Source organism: Callionymus lyra, chromosome 2 (genome assembly GCF_982586985.1).
Source record: "Callionymus lyra chromosome 2, fCalLyr1.hap1.1, whole genome shotgun sequence".
Taxonomy (NCBI): Eukaryota; Metazoa; Chordata; class Actinopteri; order Syngnathiformes; family Callionymidae; genus Callionymus; species Callionymus lyra.
The window spans coordinates 42,467,312-42,491,630 of NC_141819.1; the positions used below are offsets into that span (position 1 = coordinate 42,467,312).

The 24,319-nt window shown below is 35.8% G+C and overlaps 1 protein-coding gene across 1 annotated transcript in view; it reads right to left on the reverse strand.

Moving 5' to 3' along the window:
- Nucleotides 1-24,319, reverse strand: part of ncanb (neurocan b) — a 150,623-nt gene that overhangs the window by 107,101 nt on the left and 19,203 nt on the right. Inside the window, exon 2 of the mRNA XM_087785370.1 lies at nt 5,540-5,622. Coding sequence (XP_087641496.1) covers nt 5,540-5,612 — 73 coding nt within the window. The 5' untranslated portion in view covers nt 5,613-5,622. The remainder of the gene's footprint in view (nt 1-5,539; nt 5,623-24,319) is intronic.

Here is a 24,319-nt window from a genome sequence, read left to right on the forward strand (position 1 = left end):
GAGGCTTTCCAAGATTGAACTTTTTCACAATATTCTAATTTTCTGGGACATTTCATCGTCTGTAAGCCACAATTATTAATATATATATATTTTTTTTTAACTTATTAATATTAATATTTCTACTTTTATGTATACATTCACCCTGTTGTGTTTTTAACGGTTGTCATGCAATGGAATTTCGTTGCCAGTTTCACTGCTGTGTTTTTCTGTGCAATGACAATAAAAGAAAGTATAAAGTCTAATATATTGATATATATTGATACATCTGCCTACTTTAAATCAACAGTAGCTGTGAGTACACTAGTTGTCATATCCCTACAATATTCACTATCCTAAGTGTTTTATTTCTTCCTCCCTCCTGAGATTTAATATGTGTGAGGTACTACTGTGCAGTTGTTGAGTAAATGTAATAGCCTCCTCATTTTTTTTTGCAAAACCGTCTGACCTGTGTGACACTGACCAATAAACTGTCTCAATTACACAGTCACTAAATTGGAAATAATGAGTTAGTAAAGCACCAATTGAAGACTTTTAACACTATAATTAGACGCCAATTACACACGTCTTTACTTCCAGTTAATTTGATATCAGCTCTCTCTTCACAGAGATCAACAGGAGTCAACAATTGAAAGGTGATATACTGAGATACTTGCTTCAATCCACTTTAAAATTGACTACTGAAGGTTGAAGTCCTGATTTCATAAACCAAATCGTCAAGTGGCAACTGTCACGGTTACTGCTGGAACATTCAGTTCCAGCTTTTTCCCTGTTCTGGCTAATGTGTTTGTGCATCTTGACGAGAGTTAATCTCTGCCCTTATTTGTGTACTAGTGCTGTTTATCGTTTCTCTCATCCAACCAGCCAGCCTCTGTAAACCCAGTATTACGTCAACATTATTCCCGATTTATAATTGATCATGATTATCCAAATTATTATTGGGACGGTAATATATGTTGTATCAAACTCAATCTCACAAGGGCCAAAATATTTTAGCACCTTTGGTCGAACAAATTTGATATTTACCAAACTGTCTTTGGCACAATCATGGTATCAAATTCCTTAAACATCATTTTTACTCTTATTGGAAGTCACTGTATGGTTTTTGAAATCCATGATCTATTCCTTCGTCACTATATCATTATGACAATGAATCTATTTTGACTTTAAGCCGACCATCTGGCCGGCCATCTTTAGGGACTTGATGAATGCTGTTTAATGCATAAGGAACTTTATGATGAATCTAATGTGAAAAGTGCTGATGTGTGTGAAACAAGAGGGAAGCCAGAGAAGTAAGGAGGTCAAACAAGGCAGAGAAAAGCCCTCACTCGTTCATTCAGCCTGATGCTTATCTGCCAGGTCAAGGCGGAACACGTTTTATCGGTAACTTCACTTTCTTTCATGGGAACTTTTATCTAGTGCTGACTGAGGGATTCTTTAATATATTTATTGACCCGAGATCTTCTCTGAGCTCTTCAGAAAATAATATTTTCCATGTGGATTATCATCATCAACTGCTGCCACTGGCAGTTTTTCATGCAACTTCTAACATACATGAAAGACGCACCTGTCATTATAACAAGGAAAAATTACATTCAATTCATATGAATATTTTTGTCATATTTAAGGTTTTATTTTGTTGCTTTGCCTCCGCTTTGGATTTGTGTTCCTTGTGATCCTTCACACACTTTGGGTTTTCCATATTGTTTTTTAATTGAATACATCTTTGTTTTTGGATTATTTATTGGATACAAATTTGATTTGGATTTCTTTATTCGATATGTTTTGGATCAGAATAAAAAAAATCACGTTTGTAAACTGTTAGACTTGACTCTGACTCTATTGAGTGTTTCCACTCCTGGTCCTTCTTTTTACTTATTGGTGACCATTCGTCTACTGATCTTTATGTATAACTCATTTTAAATATTATTAATGTTTGATCTCTAAATTTCCATACTTAGGGATGAAAGGCGAGCTGAACATTTTCTTAAAACTGAATTTAAGGTGAAAAGGTCAAGTAAGTAAGTACAACTGAAGACCAAAACTGGATCTACAAGGTTTGCTTTAAACTACCGGACAAATATTGTTTTTTAAGCTTTAGAAACAACTGAATATTAGAATAAAGGTCACTCTACTGAATGCTTTCTTATCTTTAGGTATTTTAAGACGTTGTACGTGTGAATAATAGTGATGAGATACCATGAGTACTGAAATAAATAATCTAACCTTTATATATTTTAAAATCTGACATTAAAGCTGTCAGTGCCTTACCAACCATGAACTTTACCATGAATCACTGCATGACAGCAACACAGAAATTGAATATTGTAACTTTTTTTAAATTGATGTGGAGAATTGCGAATTTTGCCTTCTGGCTCAGGCGTTCTTCTCATCAGATTGGTGAAAAAACGTGTACCATGAATCATTTTGACAGAGTGGCGGTAACTATTTTTAAATAAATAAATAGCTACAAACCTCTTCAAATGTTAGCACAAAGCTGAGTTGAATCTGAATCAAACAAAAAAACATTTTAAAAATCATATAACAAGTCATAAAGACCATATGTTTGTTTGTAAAGCTAACAAAAGATTGACTCTGTGCAAAGTTTTTAAAGACATTTGCTCATAATGTTGTTTTTCTGTATGTTTGTTTGGGAATTAGACAAAAAAATAAACTCTGAACACTGTCTCCTTCTTACTAAGAGAGACTTATGGTGCATCCATTTCAGAGGCAGCTCTGGTGAATCTGTTGCGGACTTTCACAGAACTGTGTTGGTTACTTCTCTGTCACAAGGCAGAAGTTTGTGTGGTGAAAATTAAATGAGGAGATAATATTTCATGACTTGGCTGAGTTGTACTGCAGTGGAGCTTCAAGTGGCTTTAATAATGTATAATAAGAATAAACATTATTAGAAAATGTTTCTCCCACTCACAGGCAGACGCACTTACAGACACTGATAACACAGGTTTAGTACGAGCTGCTTGATAATGCAGTGTTATCTAATAAAAGATCGATGCTGACATTTTCTGCATTGTCTCTTCATATTAGTCATTAAGAGGTTTATCATCCTTCAGCTCGTGCTTCTCTCTGCTCTAGTTTCTCTTCCTTAAGATCTCAATTCAGCCTTTTTATTTATGCCTCGCTCCATTCTCCAGTTAGCTGCTTCTCACATCACGTCTCCCAGTGGAGACAGGTTTGCCTTCTGCCCGACAGACACCCTCTCCAACCATTCTTTGACCCTTTTTTGACCTCGTCCACTTCCTCTTGTCAGAGATATTTGCTCCAAATCGTTCCTGGTGAGGCATTAAAACCTTTGTGCAGATGGTACAGCTCCAGTCTCCATGAGAATCATTGTGTTTGAAGTTTGTATTGTGTTGTTATTGTACTGTCAACAATTGAAATGAATTGTGCGTGTACGTAAAAGTATAAAAATAAAATATCAAAGTGAGTAAATATTCAATTATATTATAATATATATATATAGTATTATATTCAACGTTTTATTTATTTATTTTCAACAATTACCTTTGTGCAATTACATTGGAACGTTTGTTGTACACACTGCAGATCTGATGTATTTTAGATTTTTTATCATTTTTTATTTATACTTTACTACCCACTTCAATACTTTTTATTTGATCCAAAGTTATAATGCTAACGCTTTGAATGGAGTTACTGCAATTTGGAGATCAATAAAGTATTACTGTTGTATTTGTATAAAAAATAAAAATAAAAATAATAATTTTGATTTATGCAATTACTTTTTAATATGTGACTTTATAGTATTATGTGACTTTTATATTGTTTGATTTTTTAAAGTGACATTGACAATTTTTAATTGGCACTCTTTAATAAAATGTCTAATCATTATTATAATTGTCATTTTTATATACAGGCTTATTGCTGACTGAACTGCTGAGAAATACAACAATAGCAGAATACTTAATAATAAATAATAAATAAATGTCTTGGCATCCATCCATTCTAAATATTTTCTTTTAGATCAAAATATTGCAAATCATACACAGTCAGAGGATCTCAATAGGTCTCAGAATTAGGGTATTTTACTTTTCAATCTGGTCTGTCTCTACCATTTACCACTAATGTGAAAAAAAACAGTGGGCGCACGTTGGCGGAGTGGTTAGCGCGGTCGCTTGTATGTTCTCCACATGTTGCGTGGGCTTACTCTTTGGGAACTTTGGGAAATTGTCCACAGGTATGAGTGTGTGTGAATGGTTGTCTGTCTTTGTGTGCCCTGCAACAGACCGGCGTCTTGTCCAGGGTTTCCCCTGCCTCTCGCCCCATGATACTGGGATAGGCTTCAGTCTCCCCGCAACCCCGGTAAAGGATAAAGCCGTAGAAAATGAATGAATGAATGAATGAATAAAAAGAATAACGCTTCATCAGTTGTTAACAGATGCATCAGAGGAGCTGATCTCTTGATGAACTGAACTGCTCAAAAAGACAGCATTTTCAGAGTTCAAAGTTCAATTTTAGTCATGCAAGATTTTTCTGTGCATCACTAGTCATGACAGTACAGATATTTAGAGTTGAAAACAGACATGTGGAATATAAACAAACATGATTTTCCTTATGTCCTCTAACTCTCCTACTTTATCTCACTGCTGTCAAAGAAATCCTCCCCATCAACCTTCATCCTCCCATTGGCTGCCAGACGAGTTACACATTTGGAATTAAAAAAAATGAAGCCCAGGTACGTGAAAAGACAGGAGACCGTAATGACCTTCCAAGCCTCTCAGAGGAAGAGAGATGAGTGTGTATTCACAAAGTACACTTTTTCAAAAGCGCTTGAGTCCATCATCCACTCCCTGTGACACAAAACCCACACTCATTTTAAATCACCTTCATCCATCATCATCTCTCTGTCCGAGCTTTGAGTCACTCAAATGTTCCAGCAAAAAGCTGTTTAAAGAAAAACAAAAACAAGAGAAAGAATACCAAACAGTGTCTGAGATCTGGACACTTAAGACCACTGCAAAAACATGAACATTTAAAATAATGCAGATGGAGGTTCAAACTATGACAAAAATACAATATTGTCTATGTCTTTCCTCCATCCCTCTGTTGAGAGAAGGCCACATATTTGACTATTAATCATGCATTTAAGTGGGATAAACTCAACTGATATTTAAATCCACTGCATTGATGTAAAAATTCATTTGGACTCAGGTAACGTCCCGCCAAATATGATTTTATATAATTTATTAGGGGTTTAACTTAGCCTTACATGTGTCAACCTCAAGGATGAGGGACAACATTAATGTTAATTTTAAAATGGTGACCTACTGTATAGAGATGTCAGCGTTAAAGATAAGAAGGATCACAGATAATCAAAGTGATGTTGATGGAAGATAAATGTGATTTGAATGATTTTTAAGCAATGCTTATCATGCACTGCATTGATCCAGAAAATGGTCCAGATGCAGGTGGAGGCAGTAAAACTGTCTATATTCTGTATTTCAGAATTCATCAAATCTCAGAAGCGGTGGAAATAAAAAGCTCCAGCATTACGAGAACTCACCACAGCCAGCCGTCTGGAGCAGAAGGAGGACCAGCAGGGGCTGCAGTCCACCCAACGGCAGTCCGCCCCACATCCTGCAGCACCTGGAGACACAAAGAACAATAAAATCAACACACTCTGATCTCTGATCCGCACTTTAGGCTGCGATGACTCATCAATGGTGAACACCACTGTGACTGTCGCAGCCTCGGGATGCTGCACAGACGACGACTCTTTGTTTTAATTAACACTTTTATGAAGCTTTTGAAGCTCTGCAAGGATCCTGCTGTAATTAAAAGCTTTAAAGGGTTACGCAGCTGATGTAACATTTATCTCTCTGCTCATGTTTCATCTCTCTCATGTATTGTTACAATCCTGACGTTCCAAGAGACGAGCAGCGCTCACTTTCACAATGACCGTGTGATGTTTAAACCCTCTATTTAACAACCTTCTTGTTCTGCTTCTTGGCAGGTTCAGAGAGAAAAGCGTTTATCTGAGAAGAAGAGAAGAAGTTGAGGAACACAGACGCTCAAGTAGGATCATCCAAACGTTTTAAAACAATTCACATACTTTTTAAACCCTTACAAATGTATCCATTTCGGTTATGAGTTCCGCCAATTTAGAAGATTTGGGCTCAAATTAAACCTGCGTAATTGATATTAGACCGAAAGTGAGACTTAAAAAATCTCTCAGGGATTGCAGATCCACGGGAAGACTGCCAGATCGGTTATTGTAAAACATTTTTTAATCCCTACAAACTCCACCAAATGCTTCATAAATGGATCAGTTGTGAATGTCACATTGTTGTCGTCACTTTTGCCAAGGAGGTCATTTTTCTGCTGTTCATCTGTATGTTAGCAAACAAATAAGATTGATGCTTGAATTAAATGAACCTTTAAGGAAATGTTATGTGGTATTGTGAAAATATGCTTAAATATTGGTGGTGTTCTGGCTTACCTACATTAAACATGAGACCCAGGGGCCAAAACTGGCCAGCCAAGTTATTTGATGTGGCCCGCCGATAATGTGTCAAAATCAAGTACAGTAATGTGTATGTTAAAATTGTGACTTATAAATATGTCAGCGTTTAGAATCAGGATCAATATAAAAAACAGTTTTCCTTCTGGATGAGATCAATTGGATGATTAATATTGTGTGAAAACCCATATTATTTGAGAGAATGATACTCTTGGTTAAAGATTTGCGCTCAGAGTTCTTTTAAATCTTAAAAATCTTTAGAAAAATCTCAGTGTGCGTGCCAGTTAGTGATGTGGGATTAGCAACCAGAACAACAACCCAGTTGTGCAGCACACAAGAAAGTGCTTTTTGTTTCTCTTGCAGAGCATCAACGTTCACAGTGGGGAGACATATTGATGTATTTTTCAACAACAGGCCCACAAGCAAGTCAGGGGAGCCAAATCTAACACGATGGGCTACTAGCTTTAGTAAATAGATGCTGAAAAGCTTGTCAAGCAGAAAATCTATCACAGCTGCTTCAACAATATCACATTTGAAAAAGTCAAATATCTATTTGTGTGCCAGGTCGACCGTAGAAGTCGGCTTTGATTTTATTCTCTTTCTAAAGGATCCGCTGGGTTCTGTTGAGCATTAAAACAGATGCCGTTTGGTGTTTGTACTCCTGTAGAGGTGCTAGAATAAGACAAATACAAAAACATTGTCACCTGCAATTTAACTTTGCAGAGTTGCTGTGAACCAGTTGCAGGAAGTTAGGCAGCAAGACACTGAGTAATTTGTTGGCATATGGATTAGATACATGTGTTTCTGTGTTACTTAAGGCATCAGCTAAGTAAACAAAATGGAGGAGGAGAATTGAAAGATCATATTGCAGAATTTGCAGACCAGATGACTCAAAGTTGTAACTGCTTTCAGTTTTAAAAAACAAAATGTCTACAAACAGTCTACTGTATCCTCTCATTCTAAGTCATCTAGTATGGTTTTGTTGTTCAATTAGCTTTGTAGGATGTAATGACTGCCAGATGTTTAATTATAGTTATTTGTACATTTAAGAAAATTATATTTTGATATACATTCCTGAAATATAAACCACTATAATAAAATAAAACATGATTTCAATTAATATTATTAGTATAACATTTAGATAGTATATCTCCTCCTATAGTTTGATCTGAAACCTTGTCAGTTGATTATCATCGAGTCGACAAGGATATGAACGGCACATGATTCTATCGATATTGATAAAGAAGGATACTTGTTAATAAAGCTCTGAAGCATGACCGCTGTACTGCTTTCAATCTTACTTGATCATTGAATCTTACAAAGGAATCATTTTATTTACCAGCATGTGTACGTATCAGTTGATTTCACCCAATATTATTTAGCCACATTTATCTCATCCAGATAATACATACATTTTTACATTTTACATTTGAATGAGCTTAGTACTATCGAGAAAATCTAGATCAGGGGTTTCCAGCTCAATTACACAAGTGAACAATGATTTACGGAGTTTCAGACCAAGAACTTTGCAAAACCACTTGCTAAACTTAGTCTTTTTTTCTTTCTTTTTTTACAACAAATGCAAGGTAATTCATTTCTTGAGGAGATGTTTTTTTCGGGGCTCAGTCAGTGACAAGTAATATTCTAAAATTTACATTTGAGCTGAATTTATAAAGTACATAAACCAAACACTTACGGAAAAGGAAAGAATGAAAGATTCAGATAGAGTTTGGTTCTTTTTTGAATATGTTGATTAATTTTAAATGTCTCACCGGGAAAAAAGCAAGAATTATAAATATGTCTTGCTCCAGTTACACCAGAAATCTGGGCTTTTAGCAGGAAAGTTAATGTTAAGCGATCATAACTACACACTGAGTGGGTTGAGTGTCAAAAACATTTCGTTTTTATTTTATTATTTCACTTAAGTGATAAATTCCTCCCAACCTTATTCTGGAATCAATGTGTTGATGTTTAGTGTCACAAGCTTAATTCTGCCTTTTAAATTCTCCATTTCACATCAATAAAAGCTGCCTGCTCATTCCTGCAAAAGATCAGCAGCAAAAACTACTAAGTGTAACATTAAGAATCTTTCTCAGCAATAAATAAGATAAAAAGGAAAAACATTTCATAAATTTTAGAAAAAAGATGCAACACAACATCAGATTTCCATGTTTTCTGTAATGATGTGAGAGAAAACAAAAAATTAAACAAGACCCACAAGACCAGTTTGAATCAAAAACCCATCCAGAGATACACTCCTGTGACTTACCTGCGAAGCATAATTGAAGCACTGCACCAGAGGAAATGTGAGAGGACAACAAAAGACAAGATTTAACGTCTCATTTTAGTGGTTTATTTATGACATTCTGCAAAGAAAAAGAGAGTCTAAGTGAGAATAAGACCATTTGTTCGACTGTGAATGAGCAGTCATTTACAATGCAGCCAGCATTCACACACCTCACCCGAGCGGACAACGCGTGTTCAGCAGAGTGAGACATTGGATTTAAATGCCTTTCTGCTGTAAATCTAAATAATAAACCTGATGCTGCTAAAAAAGATGTTTAAAAAAAGATGGTGGCAAGAAAGAGAGGAGTGCACGGCACACCAGGCTGACCTCGCTCCATCATTAAAACCTGAGTTCTCATCTGTGAGCACCATCGTGGCTCGGATTGAGAGCCGCAGGGGTGTCCAGGTCCATCAGGAAACATATTATTTACAGCTGAAAGCCAGTGAGGTCGACCCCAGACATCGCAACACCTCCTAGCCCGAAGAGGAGGCGGAAAGTAGAGTATCACCAATCTCTCTGTAAAACACATCACCCAGCTCTCAGTGGGAATAGGGTCAACGCGAGGGACACACAGGAAAAGACACAAAACGATGGAGGGAAAGAGAATTGGAAAAAGAAAATAGGAAGGTGCAAGGCACAGGGATGGGGCTGAGAAACGAGGTGACAGTACCTTTTTACATGAATTCAGCATGGCCAAGATTTTTTTTTAAATGTGTGAGGATACTTTATACTTCACTTTACAAGTCAGCAAATGTTAAATGTGCTCAGCCACATCTAGGTCTCCTTGGCCTCTGCCTTGTCTTCCCCTGGAAAATAAATGTGGCTCTGGTTTGTTCCACAAATACACTTTTGACACCATAGAAAAATGAGGAACCCACATTGCTTTCTTTAATCTAGTTTGAAGAGAAATCCTGCTTAAACCGAGCATTGTTCCTGACAAATACTTTGACTCTGACATTATTATTATTCAGAAGCATTGACTGAAATAAATCCTTCATGGTAAGGTGCTTATTACGACATGCTAATGCTAAATGGAAAACTTGAAATAAAGTGGGGTATAAAGCCGATATTTATTCATTTGTTGATTCCAATCCCCCTTTACATTGGTTTCTGCAGAGCCCATAAATTTACATTGGAAAAAATATATTAAAAAAAAGGGTTTCCCGTACAGAAAAAAAAAACGTTTTTAGTGCTTGAATAAAGTTAATAAAACAGTACAAAGTGGTGGTTTATTTTGTTTGTGTGTTTATTCAATCACACTCATCCAATCAAACACATTTTTGCCTTGTAAACATCAAACATATCCAATCAAACTGAATACTGACAAATACCTATGTGTTGACGAGGCCTCATGAAACAGCTCATGCTGTATCATGATACAGTGTGTAAATTTTGAAAGACCACTAGATGTCACTCTCTGCATCATAATATTTGATGGTCTACTAATAAAATAAAACCTGGCATTCATTTCAAACTGAGAGAGACATCTTTTAGGGATTCACGTTAATTTTCCAACCGAAAAAGAATTTAGGGGATTATTAAATAATTTTCGTCGTTCTTTGCAGTGACAGAAGATGACAACCAAATTGTTCAGCGAGGATTTCGAGAGGAGTAAAGAAAAATCTTCAAAGTTGTCATCGCGGCAAAGCAATATTTAAAGAATACGAAGAAGCCTATGTAGCAGCTAGCAGTGCTGATGCAAACAACTACACACTGGAATTCGGATGGTTTTCAAGACTGAGTAGAAAAAAGTAGTAAAGAAAAAGTGATGAATTCAGTAAACTCAAATACTGTTTATGACATAAACTGTACAAAAATGTATTGAGGCACAAATAATTATTGATTAGAAGCAGTTTTTCTGTTCAGCAGATTCCGCTCTAGTGTGGGAAACACGTATCAGCAAGTAGGCTGAATAATAAATCTGATGAAAAATAGAAATCAATATGAGGTAATGAACACAGATATATTTTTTCAACCATAAATTTTACATTTTAAAATATGGCGAAAGCAAGAGACGGCAGTGAAATATTTTATTGTCGCATTGCAACTCGACGGCTCTAAAAAATAGTCCTAAATAAAGCGCCACACTGTTTCTACAATATTTGTAATTTTCAGCCATCTTGGCTTGAAGCCTCTTCATAATATTAAAATACTGTAAGTAAGAAGTAAGAGATGGGTGGTGGTGCCCACATACATTTTACACAGGGGTAGAAAAAAAAGATAAGAATTAAGAATTTCCACTTATATTTGGGTCAAACAAAGACAGAAATGTGACTTACTTTAACTGTAAGGAACCAAAAGATTTGTCTCCTTAAATCGAAGAGCTGTCGACAAAATGATCCCAAATTGATTTCCATCTAAAACAGATTTAGTGTTTGTACACGGAGAGTGTGGAGGTGATGCTATAACTGTTGTGCCAGTGGGACAAATGTCATGCAGGGACTTGTGTTGTCTGCTTTGCTCCCCTCCAACATTCCATCTCTCCTGTACTCTGGCACTACCAGTTTGTCTTAACGTTCTCAGGATGGAGAATATATGGGAAACATAAAATCTTTCGCTGTAACTGTAGATCAGCAAGACGGCTCATTTAATCACCGTCAGTGTTGCAGGGATGTTGGATCATTCCAGGCCAAAGGGCCAGACAGTGGATTTATAGTATTAAACATACACTAGATCCGCTGTCAAAACAAAAACTCAGGGCTCCAGTGTGTTTGGTGTCATGATTCATTTTTTGTGTCACCAGGTTTTTGGATGCAGTGATCCAAGAGTTTGTGTGGGTTTACTCAGGACTCTCTGGTTCCCTCCCACAGTGAAAAAACAGGCTCTAAATTGTTTGTACGTGTTAGTATTGTAAAGGATGGTTGTTAGTCTCCATTTAACCTGCAAAAGACTTGCGACATGTTCAGGGTGTCCCTACCTAGCTGGGAAACCCTTCGGTGACCCACTAAAGCTAAGAGTCCCCCAACGTTCATTTTTTGCCCCACAAACTGGTATAATGTCGGCATTATACTCACTAAAAAACTAAATCAGAAAACTCTCTAGATCGTTTACAACAAGATGTTTGTGTATTTGCATCTGTGAACATTTCATTGTATGCTTATGATGGTGTTCTGTGTGGGTCTCCTTTTATAGTATCTGTGATAATTAGTGAGTTTGTGTTTTAGTAGTATGTATGTAGACTCACAGCTCTATGTTGTTTTAGAGAATATATGGTCCCTTTATGAATAAACCCATTTCAGACAGAAATAATCAATAGAAAAAAATATTTAAATTATATTTTTCTTAACGGAGCTATAGCAGTCTCCAAGGTGCTAAGTGAGTCAGAAGTAGAAAAAGAACGAGTAAGTGAAGTTCTTTAAAAATAATTGAATCACAATTTAAATGGACACACATGAAAGGACATGAATACATTCATATTACACACTTACACACATTATTAGTTATTTTTTGTTTCTTCCAAGTTGTAATAAAATCACAATAGTTCAGCAAAGCTATTGGTTTGAAAAGCAGTAACCTCATGATTATGCACGATTTTTAATCTTTCCCACGATATCAACATAAAGTACGGGTCAGCTAAACTTGAAAGAAATAAACTATTGAAATTGAAAATGACAATTTAATATTTTATAAATATTTGACAACTACTTCAGTTTTTGACTGAAATGTAATTCAACATATTTACAGCCGTTATCTATCCTCACTACATGGTCATGAAGCTCATAAACATCAGAAGATAATTAGAGAGCAGAAAAAACTTCATGTTCCTCCCTCCTCCACTCTTGTGCTGTCAAGTCATCCAGCCATGAAGTCACACCAGACTAATTAACAAAGAGCTGGATCCAGACGGCGAGCCCGTGTGATGTTCTCCTGAATATTTGAGTCCTGCTCAGCGAGAGAACACCACAGTTTAAAACTACGCCTATGTTCAGACACCGTTCAGCACTCTGACTTTTATACCACTCACATGGCAGGATGTTCAGTGGCGTCGCCGTTGAAGGGCAGTTGCATCAGTTGCATCACAATGATAGTCATGCACAGACATCAGAGCGACACACACACACACAAGTCTGACGGGCACAGATGGACAGATGCCAGTTCGTATCATGCTCTTGAGGAATAAATCCTTTGTCCACATCACTGACTGAGAGAGGACACGTGAGCGGGGCGTCAAGGTTAATTGACCTGTTAGACAAATGGAAGACAACTGGGAGAATTGCTGCAACTCCAGAGAAGTATTTAAACAAGATAAGAAAGTCGAGAACTAATACCTCCGCCAAGGAGCTCATGTCAAATGAAAGCAGATGACACAGTGGACAATCAATAGATTCAATGATTGTCATTGTGCTCTCAAGAAAGGTTTACTTTTTATTTGATTGTTTTATTTGATGAAATATCTACTTTTTGACAGCTGAAATATGCAATCTCAACAAAAAGGAAATCTCTTGTTTATGGCCGCATTGGTGGAAAAAATCCATCAATGAAAAACCTGAGATGGAACCACTAACATATAATCTCATTCTTGCACCATGATCAGCATTTAACTCCAAAATGAGAAATTGAACCAAGATCATGAGTGTGAGAAAGTCAATGTTCTTGTATCTCTATTGAATATAGTGATACAAGAACATTGAATATTTTATGGGAAAAGGGTCCTTGGCATACCTAAAAAGAAACAATTATAGAATACGTGTATATATATGTATAATTTATATAATAGAATTATCTGTGTCTTTTACATTTATACTTTTAATAATTCATGTTCAAACTAATTATGTGCGTTCATATTGTATAATTTAAACGTGAGAACATCCCTTGTTTCCATAGCAACAGTACAAAACTCAACAATATGTTGCCAGGAGTGGTTAAATAAAATAAAATTATATAACTACTCTAAATAATAAAATAAAAATTAGCTTGACCGAATGCACATTTAGTTTTTGTTTTTTTTACTTTAACATTTACCTGCAAATCTGTCACAGGGCACACAATGACAGACAACCATTCACACACACACACACACTCATACCTACGGACAATTTCCCAATCAACCTGTGTTATAGGATTGTGGGAGGAAACCGGGGAGAAAATATTCAAAGAAGGTCAAAACAAATAAAATAAATCACTAATTTATAATTATAATTTTCAAGACCCAGTTCATAAAAAAAAAAGTTGATTAAGTGAATTTAAATTTTTTGCTATGGTGTAGTAAAAAGCACATTTTCACCTGAAGATCAAAAAAGTTTGTTTCAAAAGTAGAAATTTGGGTCAAAATCACTTAAGTTATTTTAGATTGTGTGAATTAAATGACTGAATGTCGACTAAAGCCAGAGGCTAAAACAGGTTTTGGTCAGTGAGAGACAGTAATTAGGCACGGAGAGCTTAATGCTAATTTTAGCATGTTGACATTTCAGAGTGACAATACTAATAAGATGATCTTTAGCAGATATGTTGACCATGTTACACAGCACAGCAGAGGCTTCTGCTCTTGCTTGAGTGATGTGGTAAAGAGGATCATACAGAATTCATCTGGAATATCGTAGGAGCCACAGAAACCAGCAGTTGTGTGGGTGTGTTGCTGTTGTCTTCCTGAACAAGAAAATAAGAAAGAGATATTGACTGAAGAGCTGTTGTTTGGGTGTCATTGTACCTTTATGTTCTTAAATGAATACATAAATGAGAGCTAGACCCGAAAAACAAAGAAAATAGGTGGTGAAGAGGAGAGTGAGAGTGAGAATGTAAGACTGAGACCTGCCAAGATAAATGTTGACACAAAGGAAGTCAGAGTTGGAGAAATAGGTTTTGATTAGGATGGACTAGAAGGACAAAAATACAAATGTGTACTTCAAAGAAAGAACTTGTAAAGAGGAGTCTAATATCTAATCTTTTTCCAATTAAATTGGAGATTAAATGAATTTAGAATGTGAATATAAAAATATTAACTAGCTTCGAAAAAAAATAAATATATATATATATATATATATACAGTATATATATATATAGACAAACTAACTACATGTGGTTGGAATAGTGCTTATAGTTGAGTGGGTAAACAAACCAAATTATAAACTAAAATCAAACAATTTTAAATTGTAATCAAACACCTTTAAACTTTAATCAAATTATTTTCAACTTTTAGATTGTAGAGGATCAGAGAGAAGAGTTTTTATTTTATATATTATAGATTATATTCTGCCCCTAATTATACTTTTCTATTTCCCCAAAAAATACTTACTTCATGCTAAAATTTGTTATTTTTCTGATTTATAATTAATGTTAAATAATGTTTTCTTCATCTCTGTCGTTTTATCATTTATTTATGTTTAACATATAACCATGGAAGGTCAGGTTATCATTTAAGTGATGTTTCTCGGAAGGCAGGTGGTTATTTATTTATATTATTGGAACAATTTATGTTTAGTATTCACACTAAGTGTGTCACGTGAGACTTAAGGGTATAAGGGTTAAGTCTAGATGAGTTTGCTTATTGTGTCATCTGGTGTCTTGTTAATTAACTTTAACATGTATTAATGATTAGTTAAAAAAGAAAAGTGTGAAACAGTGGCAGAAATAATTATTGTCCTTTGCTCATTAACAATCTCTGACAGAAAATTATCAGTTGAAAATTGTTGGATAACATTTGAAAATTGTATGATTGTACGTGAAACATGTATGCAACAGAGAAATGATGTATGATCCGAAGCGTAGGATTGCATTTAAATCACAGACATGCGATGGATCCATCCATCCATCCATCCATCCATCCATCCATCCATCCATCCATCCATCCATCCATCCATCCATCCATCCATCCATCCATCTGTCCATCCAGCCGTCCATCCATCCGTCCATCCATCCATCCATCCATCCATCCATCCATCCATCCATCCATCCATCCATCCATCCATCCATCCATCCATCCATCCATCCATCCATCCATCCATCCATCCATCCATCCATCCATCCATCCATCCATCCATCCATCCATCCATCCATCCACGCACAAGCACAAAATGTAAACACAATAAACCGGTTAACTAACGGACTATTGGAGGCTGAATGTTCCAAGTGCTATTGTGGATTAACCAGAGAATGAGCACTGACCACATTGATAAAACTATGGAGCAACAACTCCTATTTAAAGAAATAGAATATACTATAAATAACCATATGTCTTCTTCAACTGCCACATTCAAGGCTACTGGACATTATGATGAACCTTCTCATTGAGCATGTGTCGCCACACATCCTGCAGCTCATGTATAATATATTAAATAGAAGCAAGAGTAGCAAAGGATGTTAAAAATAAATGCCAGCAACTGGGAAGAAGCAGAGTGTGAGAAAGACCCGGCGTGACAATAGACTGTGACAATCAGGTAACAAGAAGAATCCAAGTGTGAAAATGAAAGACGAAGAAATCAAACGCACAAAGTGTTAAGAAAAGAAAAAGCCAGAGGGGGAACAGAGGGGAAAGAAAAAGCAGCGAGTAGTTGATGCTGTTGGCTGAGAATTAGCACTGAGTCATGTGTGTGATCCTTTTATGAGGCATGAAATGATGTTAAATATTCAAAGCTGAGAGAAGAAAGAAATTAAATAGAGGCTATAGATGAAGTAGTAGGGCTGTAAGAGAATATCGATACAGTTAAATATCACAATTGTTTTTACGATACCGCATCGATACTCAACAGCAGTGTATTGATGTATACATTTCATTTATTTCAAATAATATTTTACTTTCATTATAGTTATTTCACGGTTTGTTTGATAAAGTGTTCTGCTTGATGGCAGCAGTCATTACATACTTAGCAGCTGAAGGAACAATGAAATCCCCGGAATGACTGAGGACAAGAGGATACAGTCGACTCCAGGAGCTTTTAAAGCTGATGTTTGGACATATTTTGGTTTCAAAACGAATGAGTTCTGTAGATTCTGCAGGGCCAAATATATCGTTGTTACCAAAGTATCGCAATATATCACAATATATTGCAGATACACACACCTATAAAATAGGTAGTTGAAGGAGATATCTTGCAGTCACGATGATTCGAACTTAATGGCTTTAAACTGGATCTCTGGGTCTAAGATGGAGACAAACTGCTTTTCCTGAGGTGTATCGATTCTCTAACCCCGTAGAACCACGACGGATGAGAGCGACCTCAGGACAAAGTTTATTTACTTGTTTATCTAATGCCTCTGTCTGTGGGTGAATACGAGTCTTGCCGGGCTCCAGCAGCGTGACAATTCATTTTTGGGGCGAGTAAGTTAGAGGACAGAGAGAGCTTAGCATCTCCCCACCCGACCGCTCGCTCTATAAATCAAGCCCAGGCTGCCAACACAAATTGACATTTCACAGAAGGGTATAATTTCATTTGAGGTTCCCTTGATTGTTAGTTTAAGGCTATTTTTTTAAATGTCACTATGATTCAGTTCACCACTCAACATGGACATCCATTTTAAACAAACATTGCTCAGAGCTGCAGAGTTGAGTCTTTAAATTACACCATGTCACATCTCATCTCAAGGCTTCTTCTAAAAGCTTCATCTCAGGATCATGACATGTTCAGTTTCTGGGTTCACATGAAAACAAACACAGAGGCAGATTCTTCTAGTTTTAAAAGTCTATTTTTCTAGCTTAATAATGTTTCGTTTTTTTTACGTTAAAGTTCAAGGTTGTGAAGCTGAAGATTGTTTGTCAACGTTGAAATTCTGTGCAGAAATTGTCTTTGTTTTACCATGTTTTTAAAATAAAAGTAACATTTCAGTGATAAGAAGGACAAAACTGAAAGCTTTCTTCCTCGTTCTTGCAAAAGGTTAACGTTGGCTGAGACATAACATAGTAAGACAAAACGTTGTTTCACTCGATTAACATTAATGAACAAATGAATATTTAAACAGCGCTACAGTTGTAAAACTTAAAGTTCTTTCATGAAATGAATTTAGTAAAATAAAAACCTCAAACTATTACAAAAAATATTACTGACGTTTTTTTAAATGTTTTACTTATGTTTTTAATTTTGTTGTTTTTAATGTGCAGTCCTATCTGGACAACATGAACGCATTTAAATAAAACGTATTATTATTATTGGAGTTTTATTATTATCATAAACCAGCCTTCTACCAATGCTCTTGGACACACTCATTTGCCGGTTGTCCCACGTCCCATGTTTGGCCGTCCCTAGTGGGGACAAACTCAATCACACAAGGGGATCAGATATTGTATTTTCTTTCTGGACGGCTCGAGCTACAGTATCTTAATCATTTCTGTTCTGGTTTTCCTTTAACAAGATATTTGCATCACATTTAAACATTCAAAAGGACAAGATATCAACATCAAAATTAATCTATTCTTTCTTTTTGTCAAACATCTGGGGGCCACATTAAATGACTTGGCAGACCAAGTCATGAGTTTGGCACATGTGTAATAGAAGATTTAAGAAATTGAAAAACATGAATAGAAATCAATGAAACAATCTGTATACTTCATTTTATAGTTTACATAGTTTACACACGATGAATGAAAAGCCTCATCAACCTATCACTATGTAAACTAAACACTTAAAAACAATCTCATCAGGTCGTCGGTTCCAAAGCTATGGGCCATAATAGCTAAAGGCAGTTTTTCCATATGTATATGTTTTTGTGACTTTGGGAACAATGGATACGATGAATCACAAATTTGATGAGACCTTGAAGACAAAAATAAATCAATAGAAGACTCTTATAGGACACAGGAAGGTCATAGATATATCAAAAAATATATATATATACTGTATATATATATCAAAATCATTTAATCATCTAGTTATCAGGAGTCTCATTTCACACAACAAACGCCAACTAGTGCCATAACAAGATGGTTGCAGGTTCCCTGCCAGCTTCACTCCTCGCACTCTGGTTTCTTCCCACAGTCCACAAGTACTGTTCAAGGTTACCCCGGCCGCTGTGATGGTCTCCAGTCCACCTACATTGGTTTAAACCTAGTAGAAAACAACCCCAAACATCTCCAAAGTCGACTTTATTTTTGCGCCTCACAACTCGTCATCTCAGGACCAGGCCTCCTGTCTAGTGTGTCTGCTGCACGCCACACAGTTGGATAATTGGATCCTTAAAGGCTGCTTCAACTGTAGTGTGGATTAATTAGTGGCAGGACTAACAATCAATCCCTGGCACGGACGTCCACATCCAGCCGGAGGCCTTTTTGTTTCTGTATGCTTTGGATCAGGACGTGCACGCGCACCGGCAGCTGTGACAGATGTGCCACCAACTACTGGACGTCCCCCTTGATTGATGGTGCGACCGTCTCATATGTGCATTTTTTTCCTCCATCTGAAACACTCTCTGATCTGGACGTGTGTGTGTGTGTGTCTGTGTTGGTGTGTATCAGTGCGTGTGTGTCTGTATTTGAGGGTGTCTGATCTGAAGTCCCAGATGTAGATGCACATCCCCCTCATCCCCGGAGACCGGAACAAAGAGTCCAGACTACATCAGGCGGAGCTTTGATCAGCGCAGCCGTATCATGTTTCCAATCAGTAATTGACAACTTTTGAAACACACAGACACGGACACAAAATAATGAAGCTCAACTTCTCCTCTGCAACAACAAGCTACGTATAGTCAGGATTTCTTTCTGCTTTTGCAGTGCTTGTACTATTGGACAAACTTATAACTGGATCCTGTACTGAAAGTCTTAGATTTTGAAGTGAGCTGACCTTTCATTTTGTTTTCATTCAGAATATAAAGATAATTATCTGACAAGGACAATAATTCACCAATTCAATGGCATATTATTATTACATTTCAATAGGATTTCTCCGCAAAATCTGATCAAAAACATCTACTTGAACTGCAGGGCAACAGAAAATTGAAATGTTTTTGTTGAAATAAATGTAAAATTATTTAAAATGCTTCTCATTTATCTCATTCTTGCTTTAAAACCCGTTTTGATCTTGTCACCCTGAACCTGAACTAGAAGAGCTTATATAATGTTATTGTTACTACTACACATGTAAAATATGAATCGTTTTATTTTGAAATTTGAAAAGTGGAAAATAGTTGGTTTTTTTTAATTGTTATATGCAAATATATAAATTCTTATAATTGTAACTAGTCATTTAAGTCTGTTAAAAAGTATCATCATCAAAACATTTATTTTGTGTTTCAAATCAATTCAATTTATATATGTATATATAATGTATTTAAATAGAATAAACAGATGCTCAGTAAACCTGATGTGTAAAAACTGATTATGCTGCTCATTTTTGTGCATTTCTTTCTGCTCTATTTTTTATCTTTCCTCAAGTGAGAACCCTGTCTCGAAAGTGAAGTTGAAAATAGAATTACATTCACCAGATTTCTGCTGCTGACCTTTGATACCTGCCGGTAAATCAAATTGTGCTACATAACTAAATATTGGGTGTCAAAAGAAATTCACATCATACCATCGTATTTTAAACTTTATAATGTAACTTAAATAAGTAAATATGTAAACTTAATAATGTATCGAAACAGATCAAGATTTTCTTTAACATTTTCGGTTTGTTCTCTGTTTTCAGATTGAGCCATTTAATCCCAATGTCCATTTGTTTCTTGATATATTCTCACACAAAATCCCTTACTTCAATGCAACATTTTGAAAAACCTATGTTAAGATGAAAAAAAGAAGGTTAAAAGAAAGGCTGCTTATACAAAGTTAGAGGGTATTGTAGACCACCATCATCTTTAAAAGAAAAGGTCTAGCACATATGTGAAAAAGTCCCTAATAATTCCATAAGGAATTGGAATGACGGTTAAACATTTCCTGAGGAAACTATTGGCAATGAAACTCTATCGTCAGCATCTCTTAGGCTTGAAAGGAGATGAAAACGTCATGAACTGTGTTTAAATTCTATAGAAACTTAGAGAAGAGGTCGAAATAACGTCTCATTATTTAAAGACGTTTATTTATTTATATTCAAAGATGATCAGAACAGAAAAAGCATTCAATATTAAACATTGATCTCTATTGGTAAATTCTGTACAAATGTCAGGTGTTTTCAAGAAGAAACTATCTTGCGAAATCTGTTTTTTTGGACAACCTCTATAATAAATAGGTTTAGCAAATATCTGGCAAAATGCTCTTCAAGATACAGACACAGATCGGGTTATTTGATGCATCTTCACCTCCATGTGTGAGGTTGACTTGAATTACTAAAGAATGTTCACAGTAATTAAGATAAATAATTTGTAGATAATTAAACAAATGAACATTTAAATTAAAGGTATCAAATTATGGTGCCAGGAACCAACGACAAACTAATACAAAATGAAGAAGCTGTCAACTTGAGGCTATTTAAATCTTGACGTATACGACGTTAATCAGTGTTTAAACAAAACAAATCACGCATAATCATCTTAATTGTCCGTTTTGTTGCTCCACAGCGTGGAGAGAGTTCTCCGCTATTATCCAGACGTAGATGATGTCCTTGCCGCACATGATGATGAGTGTTTTGAACCAAATCATTCCGAGCAGCATGAAGGCTGCTGATTATGGATGACAGCATGAGAGTCGAGCAGAGAGCTTCTCTCGTACAGCGGGTAAATCCTGTCCTCGCGAAAATGTGGGCAACAGGGGAAGAAGACGTTAATTCCTGCCGGAAAGGAATTAACCAGCTCTAATTTTGAACCTGACATTTGCTAATATCTTGTAAAACGGGTTATGTAGACGTGGACGTCTGATACTGTTCATGACAAAGGAAAAGATACCGTTGAATTATTATCCGGAACAATGAAAGCTTCAATCTGAGCAGGAGGGAAGTGGGGTTTTCTTAAACCAGAGCACAAAGAGTATTAACACACATAGTGGTAAACATGTGCTTTTATTAATAAACTGTATGGCATTTATTGTTGGTTCAATTTCTTTCATTTGAAACAACTCATCTACTTTCAGGTATTCTCATAATAATTCAATATTATTTATATGTTTGTGTCAAATAAGGAAAGAGTTATCGGAAGACACTTTAAAGTTTAAATAACACTTTATAAGAGTAGACCATACAGGAGACAAAACAGGCAGAAACCTTAAGCAGAACCAGACTCAGGTAGATGTGTTTCCTGTATATATTATTGAATACTGAATTGAATTAAAGAAAGACAAGGTGACAGTTTCCATATGAAAAGGTAAAATTAATTAATTAATAAGTTACCCGTTTGACTAATTCAACACTTTAAACGTCTCATATGATATTGTCTCTGAAAAACAAAAACTATGCTTCCTGTGTCCATGGTTCTGCATGTTCTTGCTAATGGTCTCTAACCGTACTGACCTCTTAACCCTTCATCCTGCCACCCAATCTTGTGTCCCTCTATCATTTGCCAAGAGGTTCTGTACCCTTCATGTTGCTAAAAGATTGTTCTCTGTTGCCTTCACACAAGTCCATCTCAGTAAATCAAGTAGTACTGCAGATATTCCTCTATGCAGAACAGATTTGTCAAAATCAAGGCTCAGGGCTCCATATCCGCTCATTCTATGTGGCCCGTCCAAAGGCCATTAAAATCAAAGAGGATTTATGTTTATGTTTATATGACAACCTATAAAGATATTAGTGTTTAAGACAAGATCAGAATTATGTAGTGACTTCCAATGAGATAAACATCGATGTTAATGGAAGAAGATGGCAATATTACGTGAAGGGGAACAAAACTTCTATTCTTAGGTTTCTTTTTTTTAAAGCTCAGCTAAACACACACCTTTTTAGACTGGATTATTCCCTGTTACTCTTGTTTTATATTTCCATGTTTTTGTGGTTCCCTTTTAACATTTTAACTTTGTACTTCTTATCACTTTTGAAACTCTTCACTCATCATTGTCGTGTTTAATCTGTAGAAATCGTGTCTGTGTGTGTCTGTGTGTGTCTGTGTGTGTGTGCATGTGTGTAGTGTGAAGAATGCCTTTGAGATATCAAATAACCAGTAGCCAATGGTCTTTAAAAGCTGTTGAAGTCGACTGTATTCTTTCGTCCTTTTTGGGATCTTGCTGGACTTCATTGTTCCTTTAGCTGCCCAGGAAATAATGACTGCTGCCATCTAGTGACCAGAAGATTAATTGCAAAACAAAAATAAACAAACGGCATGAATATTTGCGTGTTATTTTGTTATTTAAAAAAAAGAAATTTCATTTTTAACACACTTTATTGAACTGTAAACCATAAAAGAAATATGGTTAAATGTAAAGTATGATTGACAAATGCCAATATGAAAGCCAAGAAAAAAAAGTCAATCAACACATGGCATTAAAAAAAGTACAGTCAAAAGAAATATTGCAATAGATTGCCTAATTTATATTTTTACATCACTAATCTCAGGTTCACAGTTGAAAGAACCATCAGCACTTCATAGAGATGAATGAATAGTCTGATATAACCCTCGTGCCTCCGTCATCTTGACTCTCCAGCAGGTCTAAACGCTACATTTATTCCCTAAATTTGGGCAATTAGTTACCCTGATCGATGGTATTAACCTCTGCCTCGCCCACCTGGAAGCAACCAACCGACTCATAATATACGGTGGTGAATAAATCTTGAGTTTGCTAACACAGACTAAAAAGTGGATTCGTCTATCTTTTCATTTCCTTTTCTCTTGGCACTAAGGTTTCATGCACTTTCAGTGGCTTTACAAGGGATGTGCAACATAACACTTTAAACATTTATGATTCTTATTTTCTATGATTCAGAATCAATATTAAATGTCACAAATATGATTAAAAAAAATACTTCCCCCCATCCGAGATGCACACTGGTTTCCAGGTCTGGCACAGTAGTGGACTGGTATTTCTAAAAGACTTGATTAAAAATAGTCATTTTCTAACATTTGAGTAGCTAAAACAAAAACACAATCTTAATAAAAGCAATTTCTTCAGATATCTCCAAGTCAGGAGTTTTGCCAATAAATATCTTAAATTTCCACTTGTGCAATCCAAAAACACATGCAATGAGATTCTTTCCTTAAATCCCTACATAAAAGGTAATATTTCCAAAATATATAGGATAATGCAAAATGTCAAACCTCTGTCATGGGATAAAACCAAGCTAGCCTGGGAACAAGATTTTAACATTAAATTATCTGCAAGTTGTGTATCCATTCATCATCTTACTGCATAAAGCAGCGTCTCATACAATTTAAAGTGTTACATCGTTTGCACTATTCAAATGAGAGACTTGCTAAAATCTACCCGGACGTCAGTCCACATTGTTTAAGATGCTCTCACAGCCCTGCTCCGTTGGGTCATTTACCTACCTTTTATTTTGTTTTATTTATTTTTTTTTGTGTGCGTGTCAAAATGTTTGTCTTGATATCTGAAAATCAATAACAAGATGTTTAAAAAAAAATAAAATAAAAAATACTTGGCCTGCTGCCTGCTACTGACTGAAAAATATTCATGTTCTACGTGAAATAAAAATGCATCCTTCTTAACTTTATCATTTTTATTATACAGAAGCACTTTGTATTTGTTACAACTTATTTTATAACCAGTTACTTAGAGTAGTAGTTGAGGACCCCATTCT